Here is a 17,312-nt window from a genome sequence, read left to right as displayed (position 1 = left end):
ATACATATGCACATCATTTAACTATAAAATTAAATAATTTTAAGGAATATATCACATCACAGGTCCAAGATAAAAAAAATAAATTAACATATTAAAATATAAACATTATACACATATACAAATAAAACCAAACTGAAGCAATTTTCTTTTAAATATTGCATTTTTCTCATCTTAGTATCAAGTGAATATTAGTAGTCACCGAGCATAATACTGTAAGTTGTAAAACAGCCTCTATAATTTCAATCTGTACATCGTGTATAATTTGATTGGTTAATCAAATCCTTTTGAATTAATATACAAACCAGTGTTGACATGTCAAAGCTAGAATCTGCTAGAGACCTATTTACATATACATACAACAGCTCTTACTGTTTAGTGGGATGTACTTTCTTGAAACACCACTTTTGAACTTTGCCTGAATTTGTAGCATAAATGCTCTTCAACATAATTTTATACGAGAACACAATGTGTGTGAAACCCAACAGATATTGAACATAAAAGGATTTCTTAACTCATCAGTTACAACAATGACCATCACATTCAAGATAAAATTACACAGAATACTGCTTCTTTAAAAAACAAAAAACAAAACAAAACAAAACAAACAAAACATAACTGAACAGTTTCAACAACTCTATCAACATGCCAGTTGTCATACCAAAACACCCACATCAAAATGTTACTCGATCAGTGTTTTCTTTCAATCAAATACACAAACCTATATTGACACATATGGTCATTAATTGATAGATTATATATAATCATGTATAGATTAAGAGTAAGATGTAAAATTAGTTCTTTCCGAAAATAAATAAAAAATAAATAAAAACAATCAAAGACAATCCATAACTCTACCATCTCATACAACCTAGCTATCTTGACAAGGTAGCTATTAATACATTCAATGTTTGATGAGTGCCAACTTCTTACATTATATATATATATGTATGTATGTATGTATGTATGTATGTGTATGTATGTATGTATGTATGTATGTATATATATATAGAGGTTATTACCAGAGTGTTTTTCGGTATCGTCAATATCATATATTAGGAATAAAAATTGTATTATGCGAGCCTCTGGCGAGCATAATACATTATTTTTATTCCTAATATATGATATTGACGATACCGAAATACACGAGGGTAATAATCTCTTTATCATATAAGCTCAAGCTTAATACGTGTTTTTGTAAACTGTACACTCAACTTTAATTCCAGTCCGCCATTACTACATATTCAAATGACGTAAGAATATGTGGCGCGGTGTATTTTTGAATGGAAATGACGTCAAACTCGAATGACATCATTTTGGATGTTCTTACATCAAAATAAAGTTATGCCTAATGTTTTTTGTTTTCTGAACGCTGGACAGCTTTCAGTGTCAAATTGCCATTGAAATGTTTTTATTTGATGACTATGAATGCATACGTCAATAATGGAGTGTCACCCAAGTTGTAACCTACAAAATGTAGAAAACAATGTGTAAACATTGGAGGTTTTTTTGGGTTTTTTAAACAAAAAGGAATAATTAATTTTTATTCAATTCTCAATTAAATTTAGTACCAATTTAAATCCCTAAAAGAAATTGAACATGATTAACCAAAGAAAAAAACAACATAACAAAGAGGTCTAGGCCTTAAAATTGATAAAATTATGTTACAGAAATGTACAAGATCATTTCATAACTGGGTGCATAATATTGACAATTTTTTATGTAGTGTAATCAATAATGATTAGGTTAGGATACATGCTAAAAATTAAAACCAGCCCTAAAACATAGTGCTTTACATCTGATGATGGTTACAAACAAGCATACACAGAAATGAGCTAATTTTTATCTAATCTGTGTCGAAAAATGTGTGTATTTCAATTTTACTTTTAAAACTTAATACATTGATCTGGTTACATCATCAATATACTAGGTATTGCACATTGGATAAAAACTACTGCAAGACATTGGCACCAGACACATTCATTTACATTATTTTGACTGTGAAATATCAAATGTCTTTAGGATTGAGATAACATATTTGTTCTAATTGCCTGACGTTGAATATTGCAAAATAGTTAATGGTTTACGAGACAGTAATTTTTAATTTTTTTATTTGAATTTATTTGGTGGGTGATTGTAAATAATTATATTTTTTAACCAAATAATTAACATTGAATTTAGGAAATATTTTATTTAACAAAGCACTCAACACATTTTATTTATGGTTATATAGCGTTGAATTTAGATCAACAAACTATAATAACTGAAAATCATCAAATGTCCTGTATACTTTGACATCATAACTGAACACAACATCTGAAGAAAACAGAGTAATAATGAAACAAATTTAAATATCAATAGACAAAAATCAATTCAATACACAAATACCTTCCTCATCCCCACACCCCCTTTCCCCCAACCCCACCCAAAATGCACCGGTAACATTACTGACTGTAATTCTTTACTCTATTCAAAAGAAACATCAATGACTAGGAACATGATTAAATGCTAGCACTCAAATCAATATCACGCTTCAGTGTTAATTCAATTCAACACATTACCAGGCCATTCTTTAAACCAAACCACTCATTTTAGCAGAATGTACATGTTAAATGGCCTCTTTCCTCACCTTATTATTTACATTATTAATGTAACATTTTTTTTTTTTTTTTAAAAGAAGGAAGAACCAAAACAAAGAGAGAGAAAAAAACAGAAAAGAGGCTAAAATAAGGCAAATTCAGGAGACAATATTTCAAAATCTTGGGTTATCAGAAGTCTATTCACAAAATTTGTACCTGCATGTTGGTAACTGATTGTTCGGTTATGTTAATTGTATTTATGTAATGCATATGCTACTGATGAGCTGTGCATCAAGAGTTCAAAAATTAGTCCAGAACAGTATAGAATACATGCATTTCTTTTAATATATGAATACAGTTCTGATGATCCCTAACTTTGCGACCCGTTAATCTTAGAACATAAGTATTCACCATGTAACCGATAGGTAGTATATGTTTATTTGAACCGACATGCGAACAGAATGATGGCTGATTGAACTATTGTGCCCTGAATTTGCATAAATCTAGTGGGTTACAGCCAACAATCATTCTTCAAAAGGTTTTCCTACAGATAATCAACCCACAACTCCAAGATATCAGCTTTCTTGCACTGATTTTATCACAGAAACATCTTCCGAAGTTTCCACCTCGACGAAACTTCCCTTCTTGTTGAGTAGGACCGAGTCTTCGCCGAGAATGTAGCACAGTTCTTTGAGACGAGACTGCATCTTGGGGATTCCAGCCAACTGCGATTCTAGCTGCTGTTTCTCCTCGTTTAATGTCAGTCTCGTTGTGTTGTCCAGCTGTTCCATTCGCCAGCCGCCCTCTCCGTCAAACTGCAGCAGATGGGTGTGGAACTTCCTGAAAACAAAAACATCATCAAACAATAGTGTGTGTAGAGGACAGCCAATACTACAATTCATGTAAAAATGTTATCAGTTTACCTATAGTCCGTCCCACAGGGAACGTCTTTTTTTCTGACAACACATGGGCACATTGATTTATTAATTATTATGTGCTAAAATAATAAAAAAAATTACGTAATATTCAGTGGTGTTCATTATATACAAAATCCAACATGTTATATTACCCATTTTTTGACATTCCTAGTTACACACCCCGAATAAAATACTGACCAATAATTGTAATTTAAACACAAAAGATTTGTATTAAATAAGTTACAATTAAAAAGAAAGAAAGAAAGAAAGTTAACACAAATTTTCTCTGCATTTAAAAAAATTAAGTATCAGTGCTAAATTTGTTATATCATGATTATCACAAAATTAAAAAATAAATAAATTTGAAAGCCTTTTTTATTAATAATATAAATTTGAAATTGTATATAAAAAAAATTAAGTTAATTTTGAGACTGTACCACAGAGATGGGCGATGTGTGATTGTGAGAAGTGTAATGCCCAAATCTTTAACGCTCTGGTAGATTTTACTCTCTACGTCAATTGACACGGCACTCGTACACTCATCAAGCAGGGCAAACAATGGCCTAGATTATGAAAAACAGAACGAAATGTTTACTTAAAGACACCTCAGCACACATTTGAAAACTATAGTTAAAGTAAAATAGATAGCGTCAGTATTTGTTATGCTGACACAATTTCAGTGAAGAGATTATTATAGATATTTAAAATACAAATGAAGCTAAATATTTTCCGCTCAACATTTGTTTTTTGCCAAAGTAATATTCAGAATTATAGCAATACCTGGTCTAATAAGAGTGGAAGCCCATTATTATTACTACACACACTACTACAATTGCAAGTCATAGGATTCAAACTTTATGGAAAATACTTTTTTGATTCCGTGTCCTGTGATCGTTGGACTCCATGGAATTTAACTAAACGCATTTTATTGACGGTTATATGGTGTCAGACATATGGTTAAGGACCACACACATATTGAGAGAGGAAACCCGCTGTCACCACTTCATGGGCTATTCTTTTTGATTAGCAGCATGGGATCTTTTATATGCACCATCCCAGATAGGGTAGTACATACCACGGCCTTTGATATAGCAGTTGTGGTGCACTGGCTGGAACGAGAAATAGCCTATTGCCTACCGACGGGGATCGATCCCACACCGACTGTGCGCTGTACCACTGGGTTACGTCCTGCCCCTGGTAATGGAATGAATGAATGATTAAGGACACCCATGATTTTGCAAATATGCTACCAACACTTTACTAGGAACAACCGTATGCATAAAATCCTGTGGCTTGTACTGAACAGCCAAAAGAGATATTTTATGTGTGTCAAGACTGCACTGATGACTGTGAGGTGTTCACACAAAATTTGTACAGTACTGAACAATGTTTGGCGTGTTTCTACATTCATTCCAGCAAACTTTCTGGGTCAACAACTGCAGCCATTTTTTTTTTTTTACTAGTAATTTATAGGAAATATTACATTAATTTGAAAATGGACTACACAAAAATCATTTCCAATTTCCCACAGAATGGAAAGGATATGCCAAAGCCTTTAATACCAAGCTTCGAGGGAAAAAACATTTAGGTCTATGAAAGGGGATCGATCCCAAAACCCAAAGCACCTGAGGTGAGCACTAGAATATGGCAAAAGAAAGCCAATACACTTACAATCCCTATCTATAATACAAATCATGAAGGCAAAAATTACACAAGAAAATTCTGACTAACAATCAATTGTGAAAATATTATGCTAATAAACCTAACAGATAATCATTAGGTACCAAAAAAATGTAGTATTTAACAAATAATAATTTGGAAAATGTAGTTTATTATTTATTGATTTGAACCATACCAATACATTGACTTTTATATGGTAAATGTTTTATTATTTATTGATTTGAACTATACCAATACATTGACTTTCATATGGTAAATGTTTATTTATTGTCTATTGATTTTAAAAATGGTCACTTACTTTTAATAATTCTGGTCATACCCATATATTGTTTTTCATATTGTAAATATATATATATATTTATTGTTTAGTGATTTTTAAAATGGTCACTCACTTCTGATAGAAAATTCGAGCCATACCCATACGCTGTTTTTCACCACCCGACAAGACATCCTTCCAGTCACACTCAACATCCCAACCTACAAATAAGAAATCAAGTGTTTATTTTAAATAATGTTAATAAAGAAGGAAAGTCATTATATGTGAACTCAAGAAATTCTTCATGAGATTCATGTGTTCTGAAATATTCGAAAATGCCTGTATATAGTTAAATAATAAAATTAATTCTTTCTTTTTAAAAGTTAATTTTTAATATATTGAAACATTGTAGACTGGTTTTCCTCTACTTTAAAGGAAGAGGAAAACGAGTTTACAATGTTTCTATACATTAAAAATTAACTTTAAACAAGCATTTTGAGAACACTGCTAAAGCAATACATGTCCCCTACCAGCCCCAACAATTTTTCGTATCGTATCTCCTAAAATGAAGAGACATAACTCTGGATTGTGGGTAAATCACCAAGAAACTTCAATGTGATCTGTAAAGCTATATACAAGTGAAAAAGCTATATATAAAATTTCATCTTGATATCTCCAAGCATTGCAAAAATCCGGAAAACAAATGTTCACATCCCTAAGTTCAAGGGCCATAACTGCATCAAAAATGGGTAAATCGCCTTGACGATCAAAATTGATCTGTAACAGTACGTGATAAACCTATACACAAAATTTCAGCTCAATCTCTAAAGGTTTTCTGAAAAAAATGTCAGTAAAGCAAATTTTCACATCTGCTGAGTTCAAGGGTCACAACTCCGTCAAAAATGGGAAAATCGTCATGAAAGTTAAACTTGATCTGTAGCAGTACATGATGAAACTATAACAAAAATTTCAGCTCAATATCTCAAAGCCTTCTGCAAAAAAACATCCGGAAAACATATGTGGGATAGATAGATAGATGGATGGATGGATGGATGGACGGACGGAGACAAAACCTATAGGCCCCTCCGCTTGGACCGGTAGTGGACTAAATATTCCCTATATATGCAAGCACATTTATACCAAAAAAGCGAATCAATGTATCAAGCTTTACCTCCTTCTCTGGTGATTATGTGCTTGAGGTTCACCATTTCCAGAATTCTTTCCAGGTCGCGGTCAGTAAAACCTTTCTGCTCCATCTCATCCACGGTGTCAGGGTAGATAACTTGATCTCTCAGAGTGCCAACTGACATGTAGGGCCTGAAATTGTTAATCGACTCCACATTTACAACATAATATAAACCTACATGTTTAAGAATTGTACGGTTTGCTACTTGCAGGGTATGGAAATATTAATGGATTTTATCAATTAAATCGGTTCTGGTATTGGTGACAATATCAAAGCCTTTGCTCAATCATTTTAAGGTGACTACAAGTTTAGAATATTGTTAGAATATTGTTCTATTATTAGTCCTACAACATATCACTTTAATTTTGTGTGATGAATTCAATATTAAAGCTATTAAAAAATTTATCACATGGTAGGTGGAGGGCTCACCCTAATTTTAATTTTATGCCTAGTGGTCCCATTTATTCGAGGTTTAAATTACATGCAGGGAACATTAAATTTTAATTTTTATACTTAATAACCGAAATTAATATATTTTAAAATTGATTAGCAACTCCTATTATCGAATTGCATAACAATCTCTAACGCAATAGTAAATAAACATTTTACAAGGAGAGGTAGATATATTTTAAAATGCTGCCGTCTGCCCAAATTATCAATTCCAGAACAGTTTGTAATCATAAATGTAATATTTAAGTGTTTATACCTTTGTGGAATGTAAAACATGGAAGAAGGTGGAGGTTTATGCACATTCCCTTTGTACACTGGCCACAGACCTCCCAGTATTCGGAACAGAGATGACTTTCCACAGCCATTGGGGCCAGTTATTAGCAAATGCATCCCATGTTCTATCTGAAAGCAAAAATTACAGCTATACTGACAGCAAAAGAAACGCAAGATACAATAAGAAAACAAATGGTATTTATTTTTAGATAGCATTGTACAAAACTGATGTAAACTAATGAAAAAAATTATCGTAGCCAAAAGTTTTTTAACTTCAAGGAATGTTAATAGGCATCAGTCATAAATGATAACAAGGGCATACAACCCAGACAGTAATCAATAATCAATATCGTGTATGTCCACCATTTGCATTCACAACTGCGACACACCTTCTGTATATGGAATGGATCAGATAAAGGCCATGGGGATAAGTGGAAAGGTCTGAAGTATAATTGCCTGAAGCTGAGCTGCATTTCTTGGTCTTGGACGAACTTGATCAATTCTTCTTTTCAGCAAAATTCTGATGTTATGCTGCTGTAAGAAGTGAACCGTAACCCGAGCTATGTGTGACAAGCAAAAAAAGGCACTATATGAGGTCTGAGGGCCTGATCAATGTAACGCTGAGCTGTAATACCATTAGCCCTTCCTGGACCAATATTCTGGAAGACAACTGAGCCAAGTCTTTGATTCAGGCCAACTGCAGCCCATATCATAACACTTGGACCACCCCATGGATCTCTTTCCATCACACACTGATCATCATAACGATGTCCACGTCTGCGCCATATTCGAACTCTTCCATCAGCATGGGATATGCAAACCCGAGTTTCATCTGTAAAGATCACATTTCCACTGCTGATAAACGATTCTGTTGGTGCTGCTGAGGCAAACTGGGAAGACGACAAATGAGTGTTTATATGGAGTCTACATCTAACTGCGTCACCACTGATGGGTCGGTTGTGGACTCCAATTGTCTGTCGAGCTGTTTCATTGGCTGCCAGGAATGGATCGTGAAGATGCAAGTGATGAATATGTCTGTCCTGACATTGGTGACACAAGGATGGCCACTTCGTGGAAGGTCAGCAGTACTGTTGGTGGTGACAAAACGATCTTGCAGATGATAAATGGTTGTGACGTGAACGTTAAAAGTATTGGCAACATTACTAACGCTTTCACCTGCCTGTAGGTGTCCGATTGCTTGTTCCCACTGTTGTGAGGTAAGTCTTGGCATATTCGTACGACATAAATATTGGTGAATAAAGTTAAAAACATTGGGTATTTTTATACCCTATAATGTCATGAACAAAGCATGCTTTTTGATTTTCATGAGGATCTCTTACTTGACAATCCCATGACACTTTCCTATGGTATGTTTTGATGACATGCTTCAACCGTAAATGTGATAAAAACGAAATGAAAACTGTTACAAGGGACGATTTACTTCAAAATACACCCATCACATTACATGCAGGTGAAATATCTAATTTTTCAATTAATTTTTAGCCTCTTTAAAAAACTTGCGTTTCTTTTGCTGTTGAGTATATAAACAAAACAAATATTTCAGTGCATGCATATTAGGAGTTATTGGTTATCCAACTTAAATGATGTCCCAATTTCCACTGCTGTATGATCTGTATTTGTAAACACAGAGATAAGACTAGCAACTGAACTCCTCCATATTGCTAATGTACAGAAATTCCAGTGGGTAATTCTTTATATGTGCCCATTATTCCTTTTGGAATTTTTAATGCATTCAGAATCCTAATCAGGTTTGTTAACAGCCAGGTGCAGCAAGTAATTTATAGTCTGTCCCATCCTTCTAAAATGTGTTTTTTTGTAAATAATTTTAGTGTGGTTTAACATAAAAAGAAAAGTAAAAGTGTTTTCAAAACAACAAAACAATACAATTTGTGTGCGCAATTTAGAAAACAATCTACTCAGAAATAAATAACTTTTAGTAGATTCCATAGTATGAAAAAACGGTGTTCCTGAGAGGACTATAGTAAAAAGACAACAAAAAGAAAGAATTGAATACAGCATGTGTAATTTTCTGATATTAAATGATCAGATGCATTATGCTAACGTTAAAGTTAAAAGTTTGTTTGGTTTAATGACACCACCAAAGCACACTGATTTATTTATCATCATAAATAGGATGTCAAATATTTGGCAATTCTGAGATGCAGTAGCAAGGGACCTTTTATATGCACTTTCACACAGACAGGAGTGCACATACCACAACCTTTGATACATCAATCATGGGATACTGGTTGGGATTGGGTGGGGGGTACAAAACAACATTGGGTCCACCGGTAAGGTTTGATCCTGCGACCCAAGCACCTCAGGTGATATTATGCTGATGAAATACCTTCATTGAAAGGCTTGGCACAATGACGTCTCCATTTGGTGTGATGACTGGCAGCTGTTTGATATCAATTGTTGATTCTGTGTCAACAACATGACCTACAAAAGACATAAGTTAACCATATTATATCATAAAGCATATGACAGCTCCCATACCTCCTGAATCATAAAGCATCAAAGGCAGTGACCTGGTACTAGCAATTGAAATTCAGATCAAAATATAAAAGCAATTTAGTAATAAAATACAAATAAATATAATACCCTATAATCATAAAAAAAATTCTCTTGCAAATCAATTTTACCACAGCTTTTTGCAGTGACACTACTGACTATCCGTGCGAATTTTGAAGGCTGAAAAACATATTTAGCCCTAGCATTTAATTCCAGAATTATGCTTATCCTTGCAATGTGCGGCAGTCAAAAGACCACATGAAAATAGAAACATCTTTTCCTAAAAATTAATTTACGACATTTAAAAAATAACTAAATAATAAAACATTAATCCTCAATCTACCCTTAATTTCCAGTTGTCCATTCAGCTGTCCAGGCTTCGACACTAGGTTTCTTTGGTAGAGTCCTCTGTTACAATCCTCAAACACGTGTAACATTTCTGACACACGAGCAGTGTAACCAGCCAGCTCTGTGATCTGTAACAACAAGATATCAGCTGTTTATCTGTAAGTTACACAGACAACAAGCATTCTGAAAGTACTACGAAATCTATATGTCTGCTATTGGACCCAACAATTTTTCATGTTTCCTAAGTTCAAGGGCCATAACTTTGTCAAAAATAAGTAGACTTTCCCATCTAAAATCACAAAACTGACCACTTATGCAGAGTTCGACAAATCCGCTAGCCCGACGCCCGTGGCTAGTGGTTTTTAAGTTCGGGCTAGTGAGAAACGCAAAACCACTAGCACTGCGGGCTAGTGGTTTCTACCCCCCTCCTTATCGCTCGATCGTGGGTTTTTTTTTTCTTTTCTTTTCCTCTCGGGTGAAATTTCGTTTAATAAAATTGATTGTGACGTTTGTCATCGAATAATATCAACAACGCAATCAGTATATAATAATAATCCACTTGAACTAGGTCTGCAAACTGCAGTAACATGCTATCTCTACATTGCCACAGTTACAGCATGCATTGTTTACTTTTCCCTTTTAAGTTTCTGGCACAGGAAATAAGTCTAATGACATGCGTGTTTTGATTGGTTGGACACGTCACGTGGTAGTTAATCTCACACATATGTTTTAGGCTGAGAACTTGGAAATCACCAATCGCGACGACAGGTTAATCTCAATCAAGTAAACCCCAGTCATGCTTTGAATTTCAGTGTTTGTTTTATTTACCTATTGTTTTCTAATTTAACCTTTCGCTGACATGTGTTTATCGGCAATCAGGAGAACAATTTACTTTAATGGTAACCGCACATGCAATGACTCTGCTTGGCCTATTACGTGTAGCAGTCTGGATAATGCATCACAGCTGCCGATACAAGATGATACCTTTTTTGTTCATCAATTAACAACGGATTAGATGTCGCCGTTATATTCTTTTGATATCGGTCTGACACGGGGATAATGCCCTGTATTTGAGCAATTGACATCACTGTTCCTGGCGACATAAATAGTAGGGCCCTAAATGTATAATCCAATATCAAATACACTGAACCATCTATTATCGTGTGTCACAATGTCGTACCCTCATTTAAATTTAATTATTTTGATAGTGGGTTTAGATACCAACCATGAGTTTGCTCAATTATTTTTCCCCGGGGGGAGGGCAAAAGCGAAAACGGAACAATGACGACGGATCACACTTTACAAAAAACCAAACGTACAACACGACAAAAAACTGAAAGTTACAACATGATTTAAGTGTTTGTTTTATTTTACTGTTAATAATTATACTTGTAAATGTGTAATGTTACACAAATTATATAAAAATCCAGTTATAACTGATCAGGAATTTGGGCTAGTGCTTTATCTTGGTGGGCTAGTGGTTTTCACAAACCCACTAGCCCTGTGGCTAGTGACTTTTCAAAATATTTGTCATACTCTGAATTATGTAGTCCCAAAGAAAAGAAAATATCATTTGGGTATCGTGAGTGGTCGTTTTTGCTCGAATGTACCCTACCAATATGCCTAATAATATGCATTTTTTAAAAGTAAAAAACTATAACTCCATTTCATTCTATTAATGCAAATTGAAATATATTTAGTTAAATAGTTTATTATACTATCAAGTCATGTATGTTGTTTTACAAGTCAGGTTGATGAAAGCGCCTTGTCGTAAATTAGAGCGTTTGTTTACACCGTGCATTGAGGCGTTGGACGGAGCTAACATCACTTTACCCTAAGCTATACCACAGGACGTCACAAAAACTAAACAAAATGGCTGCCCCCAGTTAGCAGGAATAATCATGGTTTTTTATTAACTCTAAAATTACGCGTTTTTCATTTGTTAAAGTGTCAGTATGTGTAGGTCGTCCAGGTATGCATCTTTCCAACACATCAGGCTCATATTTGAGTTGATCCTCCCTTAACATTAACACCAATAAAAAAATATATATATTGGGGGAGGGATGGGAATTTGCGAAAATAATTGCTCACAAACCAACCCATTTTCATTAAATAACGAACATTTTATCCTGCAGAAATAAAGTATTTTGCAGTATACTAATAAATGATGAAACGCACTTCTTTGTACGATGAGATCAGTCTCTCAATGGCATCTGCCGTACTGATGAGGAGATTCCTGGCTGTCGTAAACGACTGTGTCCTCTCACTGACCCCGCCGTCGGGATCTTCATCCACGTTAGTGCCTGTCAAAACAGGACAATGAAACTTAATGAACATCAAACAACAACAAAAAAACCCCACAAAACAGATCAGGTTATAGGTTTTAACGTGCACATTCAGAGCAAGCTGTTGTAGCATACGCCTGTCATGGGCGCAGGTGTCAACTTATGCCGGTTCCGCCGTCCAGGACAGGAAACAAAACAGTGATGTATAGGCTTTATCGTCAACAGATAATACAACTTAAATACCAGATGCAAACCCTGTATATATATATAAAGTTAATACATCAATACAGCTGGTATTTTTATGAGAACAGCTGTTGTCTACAATATATATTCACAATAACGATTAATTTACACTTCATCTACATTAACCATTGAGTAGGTGTATGTGTATTCACTCCATTTCAGTTTAAAAAAGAAAAAAAAAGGCTGCCAACTATGTGGTTTGGACAAATTTCCTCCTTGTTTAGTGGTATACATTATTCAATATACAGTAATATGCACATAACAAACCCCAAACACTTCATAGTACACGTATATGGTTAAAGTTTGTTTTGTTTAACGACACCACAAGAGCACATTGATTTATTAATCATCGACTATTGGATGTCAAACATATGGTCATTTTGACACAGTCATAGAGGTTGGACTATACCAATTCAAATCCCATAGGCGACCATGTTAACGTTTGTGTTTAAAAACACTATATGCAATATATCAACCAAACTGTGACCCATAAATATCAGTACTACAACCCCTACCTCAAAGTATTAACTGCAGAAAATGGTACCTTTCATGGCTCATTTTCGGTATAACCAGATGTTTCTGCAACACCCCTAGTTTCGCACAAAATTTTAGTACTTTTTTTTACAGGTACCCCATACATGTTCCAAGCACAAGGCTACTTGACACGGTGGTACTACATCAAATAAAATTGCATACATTTTTAGCCCAGATGAAACTAATTTTTTTTACAACCAACACACTCACATTTATAACCAATCACAGGACTTGTGGTGTTAACTTCTCTATCAAAAGTTCGGTACACCTCGAACTTCGACCCAGCCGGAAATTAATTGGTATAGTGCAACCTAGAGAGGAAACCTGCTACATTTTTTCATTAGTAGCAAGGGATCTTTTATATGCACCATCCAACAGACAGGATAGCATATATCATAGCCTTTGATATACCAGTCATGGTGCACTGGCTGGAATGAGAAATAGCCCAATGGGCCCACCGACAGGGATCGACCCTAGACTGACCATGCATCAGGCGTGCACTTTACCACTGGGCAATGTCCCACCCCCACATGTATATGGAGACACTTAATGACTTCCAGGAGCCCAATTCCTCCCTGAGAAGTTGGAAGAGTGCAATTTTCCCCGTCATCAATTCTTCGACACTTGCAGGTTTTTTTTTATTAGATCCTACAGGGTGCAAAGCATCACTTTCTAATTACTCACCAGTTGGCTAGTAAAGACAATCACAAGCCAACTCGACATTGTTAAGTGAAGAAAACGTTCAATGTTTAATATAATTACTGTCATGATCAATGTTTAATATAATTATATGGTGTGTTAACTTTTATTATATTTTTGGGGGTTGGGGTAGAGGAAAGATCGCTAATTTCATTGATGGCACCTATTCTCACGAATGCAGTTTCGGATTCACGTGTGCGGTAGGTTTGTTTCTCAAGGTTCTAAACACAAACATAAATTGTCTGACTGATATTGTAAAGTAAAGATTTATGTCATGACAGCCAGGTGCTGACAAAATAATCTACTCGCCAAAAAGGTGAGTGTTTTGTAAAGTTTAACCACCACATAATATACCCTGTCCTACGTTTTTCAACACCAAAATTCTGTATAGTTCTTTTAAATTTTAAAGTGCTCACCATCTCTGCGGAGCCCTGTGACTGACATTATGGGAACAGCAACCATCACCAAGCCACTGGCACTCCACAAATACTTCATGAGAAACTGTTCCAACATGATGTACCAAAGTCTCTTTAGGTAGATTGTGTTCATCTGATCAGCCAGCGACTTGAAACATCTTGTAAGGTGACTCTTTTCAATCTACAATAGAAAAAAGAAGAAGGCCAAAACAGATTATTAAAAGTTTAATGAAAATCACAAGTTCTAAATAAAAAAGGTACAGACAAAAGCATATTATTTCAATCAGCTACTTACAAAAAATATGACTCACAGCATTAGATACATCAGACATCTGCTGTTTTAAATAACTGGTATTAATAATGACATCTTCCCACCAACCCTCATCATTTGTGTCATTCATTTTATGTGTGCCTTTTTTATTGTCTGTCATTTAACTTAATTACAGATATATACATCAGGCCCTATTCTACCCAGTGACATGAAGAGTTTTTTCGCTGAAAGTTGGCTCAAGTCGCCGAGTTATCAGCAGGAGTGAGGAGTCCGAACGTGCCATAATATTTTGGACCTAATCGGATTTTAAAAACAATATCACATAACAGACGTCAAGACCCTGACTTGTATAGGTTGCATAGTACCAAAGAAAAGAGCTCCATGTCAAAGTTTGAGGTGCACTGTCAAATATTTACGGAGTAAAAGCAGCTGCGGGTGTGAATGGTAGTAATATGTGCAAATACTATTATTCACTGACAATAAATAAATACACTTTTATTTGTTATACAGTTGTTATGCAGTATATATCAGAGGTTGAAACTAATGCGGTGTACCCCCAAAAATGGAACTGCAATTTTCAGCAAAAATGACGGTTGCTACTAAAAACATTAATTAAATCTCTTAAATGGTATGTGATCACCCCCCCCCCCCCCCCATTTTTTTTGCAGGTAGATTAGATGTGCCACACTTTTTATTGCTTACTTCCTGGGTGTGTTGATACGCTGTTTATGTCAATTTTATTAGTAAATATTAACATTATCGGCAATAGGAATTGGTTTCGTCTAGTCCATGTTTTTACCTTGACATGGTGCCAGACTGTACATCGACCACATTCATTTCAGTAATGCCAGAAAATACTAATTAAATACTTGTAACTTTTATTTTAACATAACGACACATTATCAATGACTTAGTAATACCACGTGTTTAAACTTTATTACCGGAAGTAGTAGAATTATCAAAATATTAGTTAGAACTGAGTGTATAATTTAGGATTTTTCCAAATGAATGGCAAAATTTTACAAAATGTATCGATATGTTCACTTCACCTATATCATTTATCAAACTTCTCCTCTTTCTTCTGGGAAGGGAGAAGCCCTTTTACTTTCTATAGCAGAGCTTTTAGATTATGGTAGCCCCACTCCCATGGCTAGTAATATTCAATGCCAATGTTGGGCTAGTAAATAACTACTGTTGTCATGCCTGATGGCTAGTGAATATTTTGGGTCAAATGTTTGCAGTTAAGTCTATTTCGTAAATATGAATATCCTGCCCCCACCCCAACCCCCAAATTTTAGTGTTTTTAAAGCTCTCTCTCCTTCATTAGGTGATATATTTTATTATTTCTTTATTTAGTAAACTTGTATTAACTTAAAGTAAAGTAGGGCTAGTGAATTTTTAATCGTTGCTATTAAAAAAAAATTAAATCACCGATCCCATGCCTAGTGGATTTTATAAAAATTCTAGAAGACCTGTATAGATTAGGGCCTGACACATATTTATAAATATACATTTAACTATTATCACATGATTCCGGAAATTCCATGTATTTTTACCTTGTGTCCACCATAAAATGCTATTTCTTCTGCATTGGTAATTATTCTTGAATGCATAAACCTCAGGATTCCCTTCCGCTTTGCTTCTTCGGCAACAAGTTTTCCAAATCGTGGTGAAACTGCCCTCAAAACATAGGCCGTTATAACAATAGATGCAGTTCCGATAATAATTGGAATTTTTGAACTGGCTCCTCTACTGCTTGCCAAATGGAACAGAGTATATGACATGAGTGCAACATCTAGCAGCGGCTTCGTCAAATGTGAATATAAATGTGCAAGTGCCGAAGTAAATGATATTATGTCTTCCGTCAAACACTGGTCAGCATTTGTGAGACGACTATCCAAATTACTAACTCTGTAGTAAGTTTGTTTGCTGAAGTACATGTTATATGCATGGTTAACCAACCTGCTACGCAGAGACAATGCCAAATTACTCTCCAGGTAACGAATTAAACTGTTCACAAAAGTCGCTGGTACAGCAAGAAGCAGCCACTTTGACAACTGGATCATAAATTTTTTCACATCTCTCTGAACTATTGTCTTAACAATAGCGCCATCTAATGTAGCAACATAAATCGACAGAAATGTTCTTGTAATTAAACTCAACGTGTGCAAAAACAATACTCCAAATTCCTTGGACCATAACTTTGGAATGACGATTTTGAGGAGATATTTGAGTTGTTTGAAAAACTGCTTATCAACAGTTGGAGATCGTTTGGTTTGAGTGGATATGTGTTTTGAATTTTTATCCTTTACAGGGAGCTTTTTCGTCTTGCTTTCAAGAAATGACAACCCTACTAATTTCCCCAGTTGTGGGCAATACCGTTTGACACCGAAGGCTGCCAATACACAAATTGTAGCTCCCAAGGCTAATTTTCTTTTGGTGATATTCGCTTTACTTGCTGCGTCTAACAGCTTAGACATTTTCTTATTCGTTTTATGCACTTAGAAGATCAAATAGTGTAAATATTAATATAAACATCCAATTTCTTTCTTTGTTATCTCCCAGTTTCCATTTTCCTCAGCCATCTTTCTACGCACGTGAACAAAAGAGACGAGAGCGAGATTTTGCACCGTTAACCGAATT

At 34.9% G+C, this 17,312-nt stretch overlaps 1 protein-coding gene across 1 annotated transcript; it reads right to left on the bottom strand.

Moving 5' to 3' along the window:
- Positions 1-1,356: 1,356 nt before the first annotated feature.
- Positions 1,357-17,240, bottom strand: LOC121392486 (ATP-binding cassette sub-family D member 1-like). The gene is made up of 10 exons (XM_041523682.1): positions 16,226-17,240; positions 14,399-14,579; positions 12,400-12,524; positions 10,217-10,349; positions 9,707-9,801; positions 7,322-7,467; positions 6,601-6,746; positions 5,566-5,650; positions 3,931-4,056; positions 1,357-3,416 (listed from the first exon to the last, which is right to left on the bottom strand). The coding sequence occupies exons 1-10, from the start codon at positions 17,147-17,149 to the stop codon at positions 3,152-3,154; spliced, it is 2,226 nt and encodes a 741-aa protein (XP_041379616.1). The 5' UTR covers positions 17,150-17,240; the 3' UTR covers positions 1,357-3,151.
- Between the last annotated feature and the right edge of the window lie 72 nt (positions 17,241-17,312).

This window comes from Gigantopelta aegis, chromosome 3, assembly GCF_016097555.1.
Source record: "Gigantopelta aegis isolate Gae_Host chromosome 3, Gae_host_genome, whole genome shotgun sequence".
In the NCBI taxonomy this organism is placed as follows: Eukaryota; Metazoa; Mollusca; class Gastropoda; order Neomphalida; family Peltospiridae; genus Gigantopelta; species Gigantopelta aegis.
Note: the sequence above shows the minus strand (reverse complement) of the source record. Positions and strands in the feature narration are given on the sequence as shown.

Excerpts from the sequence above, each read along its gene's own strand:
- LOC121392486 (XM_041523682.1), bottom strand. The coding sequence starts at position 17,149 with ATGTCTAAGCTGTTAGACGCAGCAAGTAAAGCGAATATCACCAAAAGA. Across the intron at positions 9,802-10,216 it reads TGGACAACTGGAAATTAAGG|GTCATGTTGTTGACACAGAA; the intron begins GTAGATTGAGGA and ends TGTCTTTTGTAG. Across the intron at positions 4,057-5,565 it reads GCTCGAATTTTCTATCAGAA|GCCATTGTTTGCCCTGCTTG; the intron begins GTGAGTGACCAT and ends TTCATAATCTAG.